This window comes from Mobula birostris, chromosome 22 (assembly GCF_030028105.1).
Source record: "Mobula birostris isolate sMobBir1 chromosome 22, sMobBir1.hap1, whole genome shotgun sequence".
Taxonomy (NCBI): Eukaryota; Metazoa; Chordata; class Chondrichthyes; order Myliobatiformes; family Myliobatidae; genus Mobula; species Mobula birostris.
Window position 1 is genome coordinate 24,797,294 of NC_092391.1, and position 16,686 is coordinate 24,813,979.

At 39.3% G+C, this 16,686-nt stretch overlaps 2 protein-coding genes across 2 annotated transcripts; one reads left to right on the forward strand and one right to left on the reverse strand.

Annotated features, from left to right (window-relative positions):
- Nucleotides 1–5: 5 nt before the first annotated feature.
- Nucleotides 6–1,540, reverse strand: bbln (bublin coiled coil protein). The gene is made up of 2 exons (XM_072240339.1): nucleotides 1,364–1,540; nucleotides 6–1,071 (listed from the first exon to the last, which is right to left on the reverse strand). The coding sequence occupies exons 1-2, from the start codon at nucleotides 1,428–1,430 to the stop codon at nucleotides 908–910; spliced, it is 231 nt and encodes a 76-aa protein (XP_072096440.1). The 5' UTR covers nucleotides 1,431–1,540; the 3' UTR covers nucleotides 6–907.
- Nucleotides 1,541–4,794: 3,254 nt separating this feature from the next.
- ptgesl (prostaglandin E synthase 2-like) lies at nucleotides 4,795–16,686 on the forward strand. Its single transcript, XM_072240338.1, has 7 exons — nucleotides 4,795–5,060; nucleotides 8,485–8,679; nucleotides 10,044–10,099; nucleotides 12,179–12,331; nucleotides 13,599–13,799; nucleotides 13,964–14,081; nucleotides 14,824–16,686. The coding sequence occupies exons 1-7, from the start codon at nucleotides 4,797–4,799 to the stop codon at nucleotides 14,962–14,964; spliced, it is 1,128 nt and encodes a 375-aa protein (XP_072096439.1). The 5' UTR covers nucleotides 4,795–4,796; the 3' UTR covers nucleotides 14,965–16,686.

The window sequence follows — 16,686 nt, forward strand, 5'->3', positions numbered from 1 at the left end:
TTAAATTGATTTTATTGATTTTTATTGATTTGTTTTCTGTCCTTTGAAAACTTGCACTTCATTTACTTCAATGAAATAGAGGTAACACTGAATACTTCATCAACTACAATGGTACTGGTAGCAGTACATTACCCAACTTCCAAAGCATATAAAATTTTGTTTCCCTTCCATTAATTCTACAACCAGGGTAAAAGCTTCGAGCTTTCAAGACAGTAGTTTATCCCGTTTAAAAACAGGTTTCATTATCCATCCCCACACCCCAACAGAATAGCATAGTTTTAACAAAATGAAGCACCAAGCTCTAAACTAGCTGCACTTGTGGTAACAGATGCATTGAGAAAGGACATTAAAGTATATTTGCAAACATCCACGTGTAAGCTGGGAATGTTTAAGTAGTACATCCTCCAACGATCTTTTGGACATAATCAAGACGTTAAAAGGGGTGCTTAATATAAGCAGGGTAGAAACCCTGATTTGTAAACAAGAAGATGAAAGGATTTTCAGATTGAAGTAATTTCCATTGAATCTGTATAAAAGCAGAAAATTTAAGGGAAATTGGATTTTCTGGAGAACAATATTAAAAGTGTGTAGTATTACTTACAACTAGGAAGAAATAAGCAGTTCTCCTTGAGCCCTGTACAGATTCGTACATAAAACCAAATATTAATGGCTTCCATCAATAAGCGTTGCTTTCAAAATGAAAACGTGCGGAATAGTAGTACCGGTTCTTTAAATAAACGAGGAGGGCAAAGCAATTACACAAAGCCGAGAAACAATGCTACATACAGTCAAAAGATGTTACAGGGCGCTGATTAACAGGGGTCAAAGAAAAATTACGCAATAACAACAATCAAAAGCACTTGATTAGAATTTGAGAGGTCGGTGTCAATCCTGCCGCTTTTGCGTCCTATTGATTCGTAGCATTGATTTGTTGCTGCCTAAATTCCATTCTTGCCTGACGATTCGATTCCAACAGTTCTTGAAATTTAGCATTGAGGACATCGTTTTTCTCTTCAAGGTTATCTAAACAAGAGTTGATCTGATCGAGCATCAAGTTGAGTGCATCGTACTCTGCCAAATAGAAACAAAGGCGAGGAAAGTAAATTTTATACGTATTACAAGCAGGATGAGCTACAACAAAGAATAAACGTTTACACACAGTGACATTTTTGAAGTGTGGTCAGTTACAAGAATCGTAGCCGTCAACTTACGCACAGCCCCGTTATCTATGAAACGGGGCCGTTAGAATAATAGATGATAGTTATCCCGAGAGAACACCTTGGGGAATGCACAAGGAATCCACCGCACAGAGCCGATTGTACGGGAGCGTTCTCTCAGTGATCCAGGGAGAGCTGACATTTACCTTCCGTGGACACATCGTCATCCTCACGTTCCACGTTAACGGCCGGCTCCCCGTTTGGCCCCGACATCACAGCAAAGACCCGAGACCCAGCGGACACCGCTGAGCTTTCCCGCGAGTTGGAGCCGCTCCTCCACCCGCTCCGGAACCTGACCCTTGACCTCAACGTCACCCGGCCGGTGGGTCCTAACGTGGGGTGTCTGGTAACCGCCTGAAGAGATTACAACATGGTCGTCTCTTTTCGCCATAATCGTTTCAGTTCTTAGTAAGTACAGTATAATTCAGAAGGTTTTAGTTTCAGGCAGCGACGGAGATTGTGAGAGCCGTCTTGCTGCAATTTGCTGTTGATTGATTCATGTTAAAACATCGGAGGAAAGCAACAGACAGTTATTAACTTCAGTTACGACAGCATGTATGATAATAAGACAAAATAAGAAATAAATCCATTTATGCTTAGCTTTGCTGCAGCCTGAGGCACAGCAACCAATATGCTTACTTACAGCATGGTGCTAAAAATAACACGATGCCATTGAAAAATAAATACTGTATGTTAGTTCAGGAATAAATATGTCAGACTTTGAAAATAATTCACTTCATTTGTATCAATGTGATTCTGTGGATTTGTTTTCAAAGTACATATACCCCTGAAATTCATTTTCTTGCAGGTATACTCAATAAATACATAACAAGATCAATGATAGACCGCACCAACTTGGGCATTCAATCAGTATGCAAAAAAGCAAACTGCAATTACAAAAAGAAAAAAAAAGGTAATAAAAATAAATAAGCAATAACTATTGAAAACTTGAGATGAAGAGTCCTTGAAAGTGAGCCCACAGGAAGGGTGGGATACAAGACATCCAAGTTTGTCCAAAGTACAAAAATAATTGTAAGGGCATGTTGTGCTAAGGATATTTGATTCTAAAAGGTTATATAGATAGTTTGAGTATGTGAGTGAAAACAATGTGGGGCAAATATGAAGTCATGCACTTACGTAAGAGGAATCTAACCACAGGTGATTATCTAAATGGAGACAGATTACAAATAGGTGCATTGCAGAAGGATCTTATACGTGAATGAACAATTAGTGACAGGTACATAAAGTACATTTGTAGCAGTGCATTTTCAACCTCTCACTGCTATGGTCAGAAATTCTCACCTGCTTCAAAAAGGCAACAATTATACCGGTACCCAAGAAGAATAGTGTGAGCTGCCTTAACGACTATTGTCCTGTAGCACTCACATCTACAGTGAAGGGATGCTTTGAGAGGTTGGTCATGACTAGAATCAACTCCTGCCTCAGCAAGAGCCTGGACCCACTGCAATTTGCCTATTGCCACAATAGTTCTAATGTAGACACAATCTCAATGGGTCTTCGTGTGGCCTTAGATCAGCTGGACAACACAAACACCTACGTCACGATGCTGTTCATTGACTATAGCTCAGCATTTAACACCATCATTCCCATGCACCCCTGTCTGCAATTGGATCCTCGACTTCCTAACCGGAAGACCATAGTCTGTGTGGATTGGTGATAACATATCCTCTTCGCTGATGATCAACACTGGCACACCTCAGGTGTGTGTGCTTAGCCCACTGCTCTACTCTCTCTACACCCATGACTGTGTGGCTAGGCACAGCTCAAATACCATCTATAAATTTGCTGATGATGCAATCATTGTCGACAATCTCAGGTGGAAACGAGGGCATACAGGTCATACCAGACAACTGAGTGGTGTCGCAGCAACAACCTTGCATTCAACAGCAGTAAGACCAAAGAGATGGTGTGGATTTCAGGAAGGATAAGACAAGGGAACACAAACCAATCTTCATAGAGGGATCAGAAGTAGAAACAGTGAGTAATTTCAAGTTCCTGGGTGTCAAGATCTCTGAGGACCTGACCTGGTCCCAACATATCAATGCAGCTATAAAGAAGGCAAGACAGCAGCTATATTTCATTTGGAGTTTGAAGAGATTTGGTTTGCCACCTAAAACACTTGAAGATTTCTACAGATGTACCACAGAGAGCATTCCGACAGGCTGCATCACTGTCTGGTATGGGGGGGAGGCCATGGTGGTTACAGCACAGGATTGAAAGAAGCTACAGAAAATGTTAAATTTAGTCAGCTCCTTGGTTGGTACTTGCATCTGTAATATCCAAGACAACCTAAAGGAACAGTGTCTCAGAAACGCAGCACCCATTATTAAGGACCCCCATCACCCAGGACATGCCCACCTCTCATTGATACCATTAGGAAGGAAGTACAGGAGTCTGAAGGCACACAATGATTCAGAAACAGATTCTCCTCCTCTGCCATCTGATTTTGAAATGGACATTGAACCCATGAACACTACCTCCCATTTTAAAATTATTTCTGTTTTTGCACTATTTTTAATTTAACCTATTGTAATTGTAATTGATTTTTATATACTTTTCCTGTATTGCATTTTACTGCTGCAGCTGTTAACAAATTTCCTGACATATGCTGGTGATATTAAACCTGATTCTGATTCTAAATAAGTAGTTAAGGAAAACAATTGTGTCTTTTTTTGTAAAAGGGTTTAACAATAAGGGAAATAACAACTTTACAGACCATGTGTAGAGTACCCATATGATTGTTCTCCTTATTTATAAGAGATTAGAAGCAGTTCAGAAGAGAGAATCATTAGTCTTATTCTTGGAAGGGTTTCCGTATCACAAACAATAAGAGAAGTTGTATTTTTATGGAGTTGACGGACAAATTGAGACATATAAATCCTTAGGGGGCTTGACAGAGTATATGCTAAGATGTTTTCAGTATTGGGAAACCCTCAGACCAGGGGACAAAATTACAAGATTATGCGCTGGCATTTAAAAATCAGGCATGTAGGAATATCTTCCCAGAGCATGGTGACTCTCTGGAATTCTCTACTGGGAGTAATTGGGAGTCGTAAACCCTTCAGCAGGACTTAAAAATCCATGTTAACCTAACCAACCTCAACTGATTATACATTGTTTTGATTTTGTATTTAAGTAGCTGGAGTGCAGTACTTACCTACTAAGCTATTGAGGCAGCTCTTCTTTTGTTGGTACTGTCAAAGATAAAATGTTTCCTTTTTTTGTACTCGTGTAAAAAGGGGAGGGGGAACCCGTCAAATATTTTGGGCTGGTGACAATGAGGCAATTCTCATCGAAGATTAAACGAACTAATTGTTGGTCGTGATTGCTTCAGAGCCATTATTTTGATTTCAACTATGATTGTGAGCAAGCCTACAATTTTACCTTGCACAACCAATATTACTTCGTCTGCACTGTTATTGCTTCCTGAGGAACCCAGCTGATCACAAGCTGTTTTGTAGTTGAAATGCCGAACCGGCATCTCGGGAGGGGGTAGGACAGGTCAATGAAACACGTCTTTAAAAATAGCTTGGCAAAACCTCTTTACGTAACTTAAAGATGGCAGCTTCCTATGTTGGTGTGGGACGGTATTGTATGCGGCTTGTAGCTTCTAGCAAGGTTTGCAAATGGCAGTTTCTGGCACTGCAGCCTAGCTGTAGATTTCACATGTACGGCAGGGGTTTTCAGAAGAAGCTGACAGAGGGGCTCAAAGTTGGCAACACTGCGCTGAGCCTCGCGTTTGTGTTCGGTGGAGCCCTGGGACTGTACCAGACGATCAAGCACAATGTTCGGCAGCATCACGCCGAACAACAGTTCACAAAGGTGAAACTGGAGAAAGGCGCGCGAATAGGGCCTGGCGGTTTTAGCAATCAGCGAAATCGGGGTTTAATTTAGTACACCCGAATAAACTATCTATGTTATAGTGCCGGTAGTTGCAACGCACTGAGTTTTTATGCACCATCTGACTGCAGTTCCATCTTAACGCTGTCAAGATTTAAAATATTGAGTTATTTTGTTGTTTTAGTTTGAAAATCCTAGAAGAGTGATATAGCAATGCTGTAAATTTTTGCCACGTTTCTGAAGGTCTGGGTAGTTCTGATGTGCTGATCAGCAAGAAGATTGAGATTTTCAGGAACTTTATTCCAAGAATTTAGTGCTTCACTGAGAGCTGATACACTGTCACGGGTGCCCTCTTTCTGTTTATTTTCCCCCTGGATTTCGCGGCATTATTGCAAGGATTAGCAGAGGGGCTCATCCCATTGTTCTAGCCAGTATCTATTTCTCAATCAACGTCAAAAAAATATTATCTGGTAATTATTATAAGTGCACAAGTCGACTTGTGTTTCTTATATTTCAAACAACTACACTTCAAAACTGCAACCATTAATTGGATTGCACTTGGAAATCAGGTCACAATTGCGTGTTTTATTTGTCCATGTAAATTGGTGATGGGTTTCAAACTTTTCCAAGTGGCTCTGAGGATCCCATTTTGCAACTTTGCAAAGACAATAAAACCTTTTTTTGCTTATAAAAATGTACTGTATATTTGAACAAGTCTGACCATCCCCAGATTTGCAGCTGAAAAGCTTGATTTTCTCCAAGATCTGGAAAAAGTGATGTATCAATCCTTTTTTAATACTTATTCTGAAATTAATTATTGTAAAATTGTGTGCTGTATTTCTTGGGCAAAACACAGAAGTAGAATTATGCCATTCAGCCTCGTGCATCTGCTGCATCATTCAGATAGATACTGGTATAGCTGTTTCTCAATTCCATTTGCCTACCTTGGTTCTTTTACCTCAATTTAGATGAGGATCTCTCCTTTGAAATTTCTTTTGGCCAGAAGCCATAACATCCAGTGAGTTCCAGAATTTGTCAACCTTTTTGTGTGAAGTAGTGCTCTATTGACCCTAACTGCTCCAGCTCTGGATGTTAAGATTAGGTGCTTTTTGCTTGGACTCCCAATATCATAGTCATACAGCACAGAAACAGATTGGCCCAGTGAGTCTGCATTGACCTTCAAGTGCCTATTTACACCCATCCCATTTTATTTTCCCCATAATCATATCAATTTCCCCCAGTTTCTGCTGCTCACTGGGGTAATTTGCACATGGGAAGAAACTGGGAGCAACTGGAGGAAACCCATGTGATCATAGGGAGAATGCACAAACTCCACAGAAGTCAGGGTTGAACCCAGGTCTTGGTTCTACCACCTGCACCACCACACAGCCCCAAAATTAGAGGAAATAACATTTCTACACATTGAATTCATTCAATCAACTTTTTTTGTACATTAGAGAATATAAGGTCTGTATAATATGTCCTTATAACTTAACCCTGTTAACATTGGAATTGGGTTGAAATGAAAATTAAATAGTTGCGTATAAGGTAGAAATATAAAATGCTGTTGAGAATGAGCAGTGTAGTGGGACCAGAAGTCGGTGAGTTCTTGAAAAACAATCCTCGCATAGATAAATGGAAGAGACTGAATAGCGCTATCACGTATCATGATTTTGTTAGTACATTAAAATTGTTACTTTGGGGTTTAAAGTGATTTTAATTTATATTGTCAAACATGTGATAACTCGGCTCAAAAGACAAGTCTTATCTGATACCTGTGTCATGAAGTCAAGTGATGTGAAATGACCTCTAACAGTAGCTGATGCCAATGGAATAATCATAGCTCAATATCAGATGTGACTTTGATGGTTTTGAGTCAGTAGAGTCCAAGATAAATCCATTTTGTTTAAGGTGATATTTTCTCAGATGATGTCCTCCCTTCCTTAACAGATATTACATAAATGTACTAATTTGAACAAGAGCTGTATTTCTTCCCATTCATCTTTCAATCAACATCAGTGAAAACTGATTTTTTTTTGCTCATTATATTATTTGTAGGATATTGCTGTGTGTAAATCGACCAACTAGTGTCCTATCTTATGAAAACGATTGCATTAGCTGAAAATTGTTTTAAGATGCGTTTAGACTAGGGAGATGTGATATAAATTCATGTTTATATTTTTTTTCCCTGTGTCACTTTCCCCTGCTCAGTGGATGTTGCTCATATATGTGCTTAAATGTAAATCACTGCTAGAGCCAGTTCAAAACTATAGGGATGTATCAGAATCAGGTTCAATATCACCAGCGTATGTCCTGAAATTTGTTAACTTAGTGGCAGCAGTACAAAGCAATATGTGATAAATACAAAAAACACAATTACAGTAAATATATGTATATTTGTGTGAGTGTATGTATACACACACACCTATATAGTATATAGCATATGGTATAACTTGCATATATAGTATATGCAAATTAAAAATAGTGTAAAAGCAGAAATAAAAGAGTGGTGAGGTAGTGTTCGTGGCTTCAATGTCCATTTAGCGTTTAGGAACTGGATAGCAGTACAGTGGCAAGCTGTTCCTGAATCGTTGAGTGTGTGCCTTCAGGCTTCTTACATCCTTTCTGATGGTAACAATGAGAAGGGGGCATGTCCCTGGTGATGGGGGTCCTTAATAATGGACGCTGCCTTTCTGAGGCACTGCTCCTTTAAGATGTCTTGGATACCACAGAGGCTAGTTCCAAAGATGGAGCTGACTAATTTACTACTTTCTGTAGCTTTTGATCCTGTACAGTAGACCCCCCCCCCATATCAGACAGTGATGATGCAGCCTGTCAGAATGCTCTCCATGAACCTGCAGTTTTCAAGTGTTTTAGGTGACAAACCAAATCTCAAACTCCTAATGAAATATAGCTGCTGATTTGCTTTCTTTATAGCTGCATCGATATGTTGGAACCAGGTTAGACCCTCAGAGATCTTGACTCCCAGGAACTTGAATTGCTTACTCTCTCCATTTCTGATCCCTCCATTAGGATGGGTGTGTGTTCCCTCATCCTACCCTTTTTGAAGTCCACAATCAGCTCTTTGGTCTTACAAGGTTGTTTGCTGTGACACCACTCAACTAGCTGGAATTGTGGGGTCCACTGAAACTTTGCACCTAACTGACACCAGTGCTTCAAATGCTGGCTTCTTCAGCCATTGAAATACTCCTGAAGTTTGCTTAATTTAATAATGTAGGAAAGTTGAACTGCTAATTTGCACACAGGAAGATTTCAGAGGTGCCAACATGATCTATTTTAGTGATTTTGTTTTTTCCTTGGTGGGGTATTGGATAGATAGAGCTGCCCTTAGCATGTGATTGCAAACAGAATTCATTCCCTTTTCATCTCTCTGTTTCTGTTGCAGGATTCCAGTACTGGTCTGTCTCTGACTCTGTATCAGTATAAGACTTGCCCATTCTGTAGTAAAGTCCGTGCATTTCTTGATTCCCATTCATTGCCTTATGAAATTGTTGAGGTAAACCCAGTCTTACGGAAAGAGATAAAATTTTCCAGCTACCGAAAGGTTCCAATTTTGATCGGAGAGAATGGAGAGAAAGTGGTAAGTACACACATCTGCACATAACGAGCATAAATTCAAACTGCTGAGAATGATTTTTTTAAAAAAATACTTTGGACGTCAGTGGTGTAGTCCTTGGGTGGAGGGAGGAGTGATAAGATCTTTGTAGTAAGCAATAATGGTCTGTATCAGTGCCCACTTCAGAGCATGGGGAGCTGAAATAAAGACAGAATACACTGTAAATACTTGAAGATCAGATGGCATCGATCTTATTAACCTTTCGTGGAATTGATGAAAAGACTCAAATGAAACAAGTTGCAGAGAAAGTGGGAAGGGCTAAGAAAGTGTAAGGAAAGGTCTTTTATACTGTGGAGTTTGAGTGATACTAGTGGTGGTAAGGCAGGTGTGAGGGAGCAACTGGACAATTTCTGCTCCTGTGTTCATGTGTTTTTATTCTCTTTCCCCTGATAATTTTCCCAATAGTAAAACGTGTTGATTTGTGAATTTCTACATTAGTTATGTAACCTAAGAAGTAGAATTCTCTTTTAACTTTTGATGTTGCTGTCCTAATGTGGCAATCCATTGTAACTTTTTTCAGACTAGTGACCTGAGTATATAATTTATGCTGCACATTTCAGTACAGTGGCAAGGAAATGCTGTATTGCATGAGTTGCTGCCCTTCCAATGAACTGTTAAACCATCTGCTGCTCCACTGGATGTACATTGTACAGCTTGGACGAGTAAATTCTTGCCATGTACTGACAAACATCTTAGATACATCTCTGGTTTGGCACTTTTACCTAAGTGGATTATAGCATAGCTAAGTAATTAATTGCATACAAACAGTTTGGGATATTTAATAAGCAACAGAGAATCCTAGAAGCACTCAGCACATTAGGCAGCATCCGTGAAGAAAGGAATCAACGTTTCAGAAACCCAAAAAAATCTGCAGATGCTGAAAATCCAGACCAACACACACAAAATGCTGGAAGAACTCAGCAAGTTAGGCATCATCTATGGAAAAGGATAAACAGTCGACGTTTTGGGCTAAGAACCTTCATCAGGACAGGAAAGGAAGCGGAGAAGTCAGAATAAGAAGGTGCGGGGAGGGGGAGGAAGAAGTACAAGGTGGCAGGTGATAGGTGAAACCAGGAGAGGGGGAGGGGGTGAAGTAAAGAGGTGGGTTAGCCGCAGTGTGTGCTCTCTCTCTCTCTCTCTCTCTGTCTCTGTCTCTGTGATTCTACCCACATACACACAAAGTTTGTGCAATGTTCAGTATAAATTTCATATTTTTAAAAATTGAAATCTAGCAAGTGAGTGAAGGGTGCTCATTGAAGTTTGGTGGTTGCCAGTTGCATGTGCAGTAAGCAGCTCATAACCAATTTTTTCCCTTTTGTTTCCTCCAGCAAATCAACGATTCTTCAGTTATCATCAGTGCTATAAAGACATATTTAGTGTCCAGGTAAACCAGAAGTGGCTACTGGTGATCATGTTATTTAGTATTTCCAAACTACTTGGCTTTGTGAAGTTTACACTCATGTTTGACTGTTTAGTGTTAGCAATTTGTTGTCAAAACATTTAAATTTCTGCCTCTCTGGCTATTAGTTTTGTTTTCTGTATGTTCATTTTTTGACTATAAACTTGATTTAATTTTCTTTCCCCTTTTCACTTGAACACCAACAAATCGGTGTTGGTTTCCTTGAAACCAGGACTTTCTCCTTTCATATACTAGTTGTTAAGCGTATACATGGCACTGGCATCAGTTACATATATATTTGTGGATGCAAGCACAGTTGTTAAGCTGACCATGCAATAGACACTCCTTCTCTAAGAGCTTTATGCCCTCAATTAGATTTGCAATGCCCTTTCTGTGTCTCAATTAAAGACTGCAGCACACAATCACAAGACTCCGACATTTTAAAAGATTTTCATTCGCTGCCGCACACAAGTAGTCTTGGAGATAGGTTTCTGTTAAGTTTCTTTTCAAATCTCACTCCTGTTTTTGTTATTTTCCATGTTTCCCAATTTTTGCCCAAAATGTAAAGGTTCCCAAGATTTTTTTTTACAAATAACAACAAAGGGGGAAAAAGGACTTGCTCTGCCCTTGGGTATTTTCTATCAAGACCCATTCCATACGTGTGAGCAAAAAGAAATCTGGGCTCGTGCTACAGAGCAGCATTGAGGGAGCACTGCGCTATCAGAACTGCCACCTCGCAACTGACAGAATAAGGCCAGTTCTGCCATTTTACAGAGATCCTTAGGCACTGTTTCGAAGAAGGAAAGGTTGTTTATCTGAATATCAATGCCAATGGCTATTTTTATTTTAAATGGGCATTATCATTTTACTGTTGTAGGGACAGTAATTAGCTGCCTTATTTCCCAAGTTACAACAACGGTCACACAATAGTTGCAAACCACAGAGGAAACCTCTTATCAGGTTTGTGTAAACTACAATATAAATATGCTTTTTTTTGCTTCCGGTACCAAATGGGATCCACAGTTTGAACAGTTATTTCAACTTTGCTCCCTGGGAAGTGCATGAGTTAAGATGATTTTTCCCTTTCCTCCTCTTTACCCTGCAAAGGGCAAATTGCTACTAGCCAGTTTCCTTCTGTTGGTATATGAGCAAATCTGGGCATAAACTCTGTTCAGATTGCTGCCCTGGAATATCTGCTTTAACCGCAGTCAACAGTTTATTTGGATTTCTTTTCCAGTAAATTTTACCATCAGCATAATTTTGCTGATGTTAAAATTATTTCCTTAGTTTTTTTTTGAAAAGGTAATATTTAAAAATGTATCATCTTTAACATTTTCTTTATTAATTTAGGAACAGTTAATACAAGTGAAAGTATTTAATGGCAAAAGTAAACACTTTTAATTGAAGTAATTCACCTAGAAAGTCATATGGAGACACTTAGTATTTATGCTTGTGTATAGTAATAATTTTCTTTGTAAATGTAAAAATAAATAGTGTTGCTAGTGTATTGTTTTAATATTAAGTCTCCTCAAATGCCTGCAAACGTAGGTTAACAGATACTCGATGATAATTTATTTTTAACCAGTTTCTCTTATGGTGCTAACATGAACACTTGATGGAAAACCAAATTGTGTTTAAATTCTGCATCCTTTTGTGCTGGTGTCACTGATCTTCAGGCAAAAAGAAATTATAGCTCAATGGGAACTCTAGTCCATGGTTTCCACATACTTTTGTATTCTCAAATTTTCCGGTTACCTAACCTTGTCCAAGAGAGTGATCCCTTCTGCCAATGTCGGTATGTTAGACAGACAAGAATGACATGGAGACCCCTTTGAATTTTTGCCCTGTTACCCACAGTTATTTGGCTGCCCTGAATGATCTCTGAATGCCAGCCCAGCCGTCAGTGGTACAGTTACGCACACGGCCAATTGCAGGTGCAAACATTGTATTTGAGCATGTGGTTGGCAAAGACTGGAACCCTTGATGTGGATTTGGAATGCAAGTTAAAACATGCCATTTTTTACTCTGTCTTTTTCTCTCTTCCTCTCTCATTGGAATACTTAGGGACAAAAACTTAAATAAGGTGGTATCATACTACCCAGAGATGAAATCAAAAGATATCAAGGGAAAGGAAATCACTGAATATAACAACAAGTACTGGGTGATGCTGGAGGATCAGGATGAAAAGCAATACTATCCCAATAAGGAGGCAAGGAAGTACGTATACAGGAATATCAATGACACCCATCATTTTATTACTATATATTATAAGTACTGCTCGTTCCAACTAGGACAGACTTCTGTATCATTCGGTGCATGCCCTCTTGGCCAAACCTGTTGGTTTTGCAATAATTATTTTTTAATTCAGTTCCTGTCTTTTTAAATGTTACATTCAGCTGAATTTTCCTCCACTCCTCCCTCGCCCCCCCCAACTTCTTTCCCTATTTGAATAAATGGCTGAAGATCTTATCCTGCTGTTTGAAGTGTTTAGCAACTTTTTTTGTCCACTAACTAATGTCCCCAGCCTTTGGTCACTAATGTTTGCTGAATCATAAAGGCTGCCATGTTTTTTTTTGTGTCAGTGAAACATTATATTCAACATTTCATATGTAGTAACAATGATACAGCAGCGTGGTTTGTTGTTGACTCTTTATTATCATCTGTGATTATTTGCCTGAGAATGTATCACAGATTTCATGCTACTATTGCAAAGTTGTGAAACTTGTCAGCCTCTTGGCCCTTGCATTTCTTATTTGCCGATTTATCCAATTGCAGTTCCCATCAGAGTGATTTTTTAAAAAATCTCTGGTGTTGGTAGAGGTTGGAAGGTAGTGGGAAAGTTGCTGGTTACTCACTGTCATAAAGGTCAATATAACTATTATTGCTTGGTTTCCACCATCAACATGTTATAAACTACTCAGTCCTAAATCAGATCTCTTGTACTTAGAAGCCTGTATTGTATCTGTTCAAAGATGTATTTTCAGGTTCTCGGTGTCCCTGGTCAAATTTGCATTTGCCCAATACCTTGAGAAAGCAATGATAGATCATTTTCTTGAATTGCTGGATTTTGTGTGCAAGGCGTCCTCATTGTGCCGTTTTATGAGGAGTCCCCACCATTTGGCCCAGTTTCAGTGATGGAACTGTCTATACACATCTGAGCTGGTCTAGGGGTGTGGTTTGCTGGTGATGTTGTTAATGTGCCCATGAACGGAAAGAGAAGAACAGGAATTTGATTTTAACTGTTTTTGCAGGGGATTTATTATGAAATACACACATTGTATACACATGCCTTCCCCATATAATTCTCAATTATTGGAGGAGAGATGGGCCAATATGAACTTCTTCCTATCTTTTCCCCCCAGTCCACGCATGCCCCTGTACATTCTCTAGGCTGCGACCCATGATAATGGTAACTTTCTGATTTCAACTTCAGATGTTTTGTGTTCTTTGTGTATAACTTGTATTGGTTCTTTTTCTTGTTCAGGGAAGAAATGAAATGGCGCAAGTGGGTGGATGACTGGCTGGTTCACCTCATTTCACCCAATGTCTACCGGACTCCTAGAGAAGCCCTAGAGTCTTTTGATTATATTGTGCGGGAGGGGAAATTTGGTGTGTTTGAAGGATTTTTTGCCAAGTATGTTGGAGCAGCTGCCATGTTCTTTGTCAGCAAGAGACTTAAGTCAAGGTACATTCATTTGAATCTTTAGAGTACTTAATTAAGTCCAGGTACCTGGACACCACTTGAAACAGATATATCACATTCTTTGACTGTTAGGCTAAAGTGAAGCGTTTTGACCTGTGCCTCGTCTTACAAGAATGCGCTGAACCTGTGCCCTTGCTGGTTTTCAGACACAATCTTCGCGATGATGTGCGGCAGGACCTGTACAAAGCAGTCAATGAATGGATTGCTGCTGTGGGCAACCACAGGCCATTTATGGGTGGAAATGTGCCCAACCTTGCTGACTTGGTAAGAGCAAGTTCACTTTGGATTATATTTGGGTGTCCTGATTCCACAGCTAACTTTAAATAATATTTGAACAGGTTGTGCCTCTGGAAAAGAGAAGTGGCCTCACTTGGTAGTATTTTGAGCAAGTTTGGGCCCCTTATCTTATCTGGAGAGGGTTCAAAGGAGGTTCATGAAAATGATTAAGTGGCTTGTCATATGAAGAGCGTTTGATGACTCTTTGCCTGTGTTCTCTGGAATTCAGAAGGATGAACGGTGACCTAATTGAAACCTGTTGAATGTTGAAAGGCCTCGATAGAGTGGATATGGAGAGGATGTTTCCTATTGTGGGAGGGTCTAGGACCAGAGGACATGGCCTCAGAATAAAGGGGTGTCCTTTTAGTACAGAGATGAGGAGGAATTTCTTTAGCCAGAGAGTGCTGAATCTGTGGAATTCGTTGCCACAGGCAGCTGTGAAGTCCAAGTCTTTACATATATTTAAGGCAGAGTTTGATAGATTCTTGATTTTTCAAGGCATGAAGGGATACAGGGAGAAGACAGGAGGTTGGGGCTGAAAGGAAAATTGGATCAGCCATGATGAAATGGCAAAGCAGGCTCAATGGGCCAAATGGCCTAATTCTGCTCTTGTATCTTAAGGTCTTTGTAGAGTTGGGAGCTCCTGTCTATCCAATTTATTGTGGTAAGTATCATCTCTTGGGTCTGTAAGTCTATTTCTGTGATTTCTGTCTTTTTCCCTTCCTTGCAGGCTGTCTATGGAGTTCTCCGGGTAATGGAAGGTCTGGAGGCATTCAGTGACATGATGGCAAACACCAAGATCAAGACATGGTATCAAAGAATGGAAGAAAATATCCAGAAAGGACAGGAATTGAGCAATAAATTGTATTAAATGTTATGATGGTTTTGAATGGACCACAGGATAAATCTGGAGAAAAGAATGAGTTTTGTTTAAAAGCTGAATCACAAAACACTCATCCTTTGTTAAAAGTAAGTGTGAATTAGAGCAATGCTATATCTGTATCTTAACTCTGGTCTGAAGCAAATATCGGGGCAAGCCTGAACCTAAAATAAAACTGGCAAATGTAGTCGTGCGCTGTTTTGCTCCAAACTCTGTTCAGGTATTACTATGCTTATTCTGCTTACAGATGATTGTAGGGGAAAACTGTTGTGTTCTCATTTCGAGTGAAAGAGCATCTATAAAGATGTTCATTTAAAAAAGAATGGGCCAATGAGAACAATAAACCATAGCTTTAAAAATCATGGCATTTATAAATTAAGCAGTCCGATGATTGTGAGCATTGAAATGAAAAACAAAAATAAAATTGACTACTGAATTGCACTGATAGTACACAGCAAATCCAATGTGCGATAGAGAATATAGACTAATAAACGTTTCTGTTGTGATACTTGAGAACTGGTAAAAGTAATCACTTTTTAAAAATAAGTACAAGGAACAGAAGAGAAATCAGAACCAAAAAACAGATATTAAATTATTGATAAGACTATTATATACATATATGTTGCTCTTTCCTTGGTCTTTTATTTGAGTGCTATTTATTTTCTTTCTGTGTAGCGGTTAGCGTGATGCTATTCAGGTCAGGGTTTTCCGGAGTTCAGAGATCAATTCTGGCACTGTCTGTAATGAGTTTGTACCTTCTGCCCGTGACCACATGGGTTTCATCTGGCTGCTCCGGTTTCCTCTCACAGTCTAAAGATGTACCAGTTAGTAGGTTGATTGGTCATTGTAAATTGTTTTGTGATTAGGCTAGTGTTAAATAGGTGGGTAGGGGTTGCTGGGTTGCTGCTCATTGGGCTGGAAGGGCCTATTCCACACTGTATCAGTAAATAACAATTCACTACCTGAGTGTAGAAGAGTATTCCTCAAGGTCCTATCCAGTACTTACTCCTGCAATAATATAACCAGATTATCTGATCACCATCTTGTGGAATTGTTCATTTTGCAATTGGCTGCCATGTTTTTTAACATTACGACAATTGCTGACCTCAAACTGTTTTCTTGGCTCTAAAACAATTTGGTATGACCCAAGATTATAAAAGGTGCTGTATAAATGTAAATTCTCTCTCTCTCTCCTTTTTACATAGCAACAATTTCCTTTAATGCTACAGAACATACAATTACCCTAATGCATGATCTCCCATTTAGATGTACCTTGATTCATGGTTTCCATCCTTTTAGTTAATTGGAAAAAAAGGTCAATGCTGATCCTTTGTAGATTGTCTGCAGCTTAGCAGTCCTGGAATCACAGTAATCTGTATATTTCCTTGGAAGTGTAATTTGTCCATTACATAGTTTGTCATATCTAACCTCTCCTGTGTTTTTCTCCCCACCTGTTCCTATTTCTCCTGATGTTTAACCACTTTCAGTTGTATTTTGTTGGTTCAGCAAAACTCAGGTTTCTCTAAAGGCAGTTTATTTTATGAGATCATATCAAAATCTTATTATATACTTGATGTATCTTTTGATGGTTTTGATTTTCCTAGACTGGTTGAGATGGAGTCTCTTCAAACATAATTGGGAACTTGGGATTAAGGGGAATTGTTTGCTGCATTTGTAGATGGATGACACAGTATTTAATAAAAGAATGCTTTT

What these genes read in the sequence shown, in the direction of transcription:
- bbln (XM_072240339.1), bottom strand. Translation starts at nt 1,430, where the DNA reads ATGTCGGGGCCAAACGGGGAGCCGGCCGTTAACGTGGAACGTGAGGAT. An exon ending in TGACGATGTGTCCACGGAAG is followed by an intron (nt 1,072 to 1,363) that starts GTAAATGTCAGC and finishes TCTATTTGGCAG; the next exon opens with AGTACGATGCACTCAACTTG.
- ptgesl (XM_072240338.1), top strand. Translation starts at nt 4,797, where the DNA reads ATGGCAGCTTCCTATGTTGGTGTGGGACGGTATTGTATGCGGCTTGTA. An exon ending in AGCAAGAGACTTAAGTCAAG is followed by an intron (nt 13,800 to 13,963) that starts GTACATTCATTT and finishes GCTGGTTTTCAG; the next exon opens with ACACAATCTTCGCGATGATG. An exon ending in TGCCCAACCTTGCTGACTTG is followed by an intron (nt 14,082 to 14,823) that starts GTAAGAGCAAGT and finishes CCTTCCTTGCAG; the next exon opens with GCTGTCTATGGAGTTCTCCG.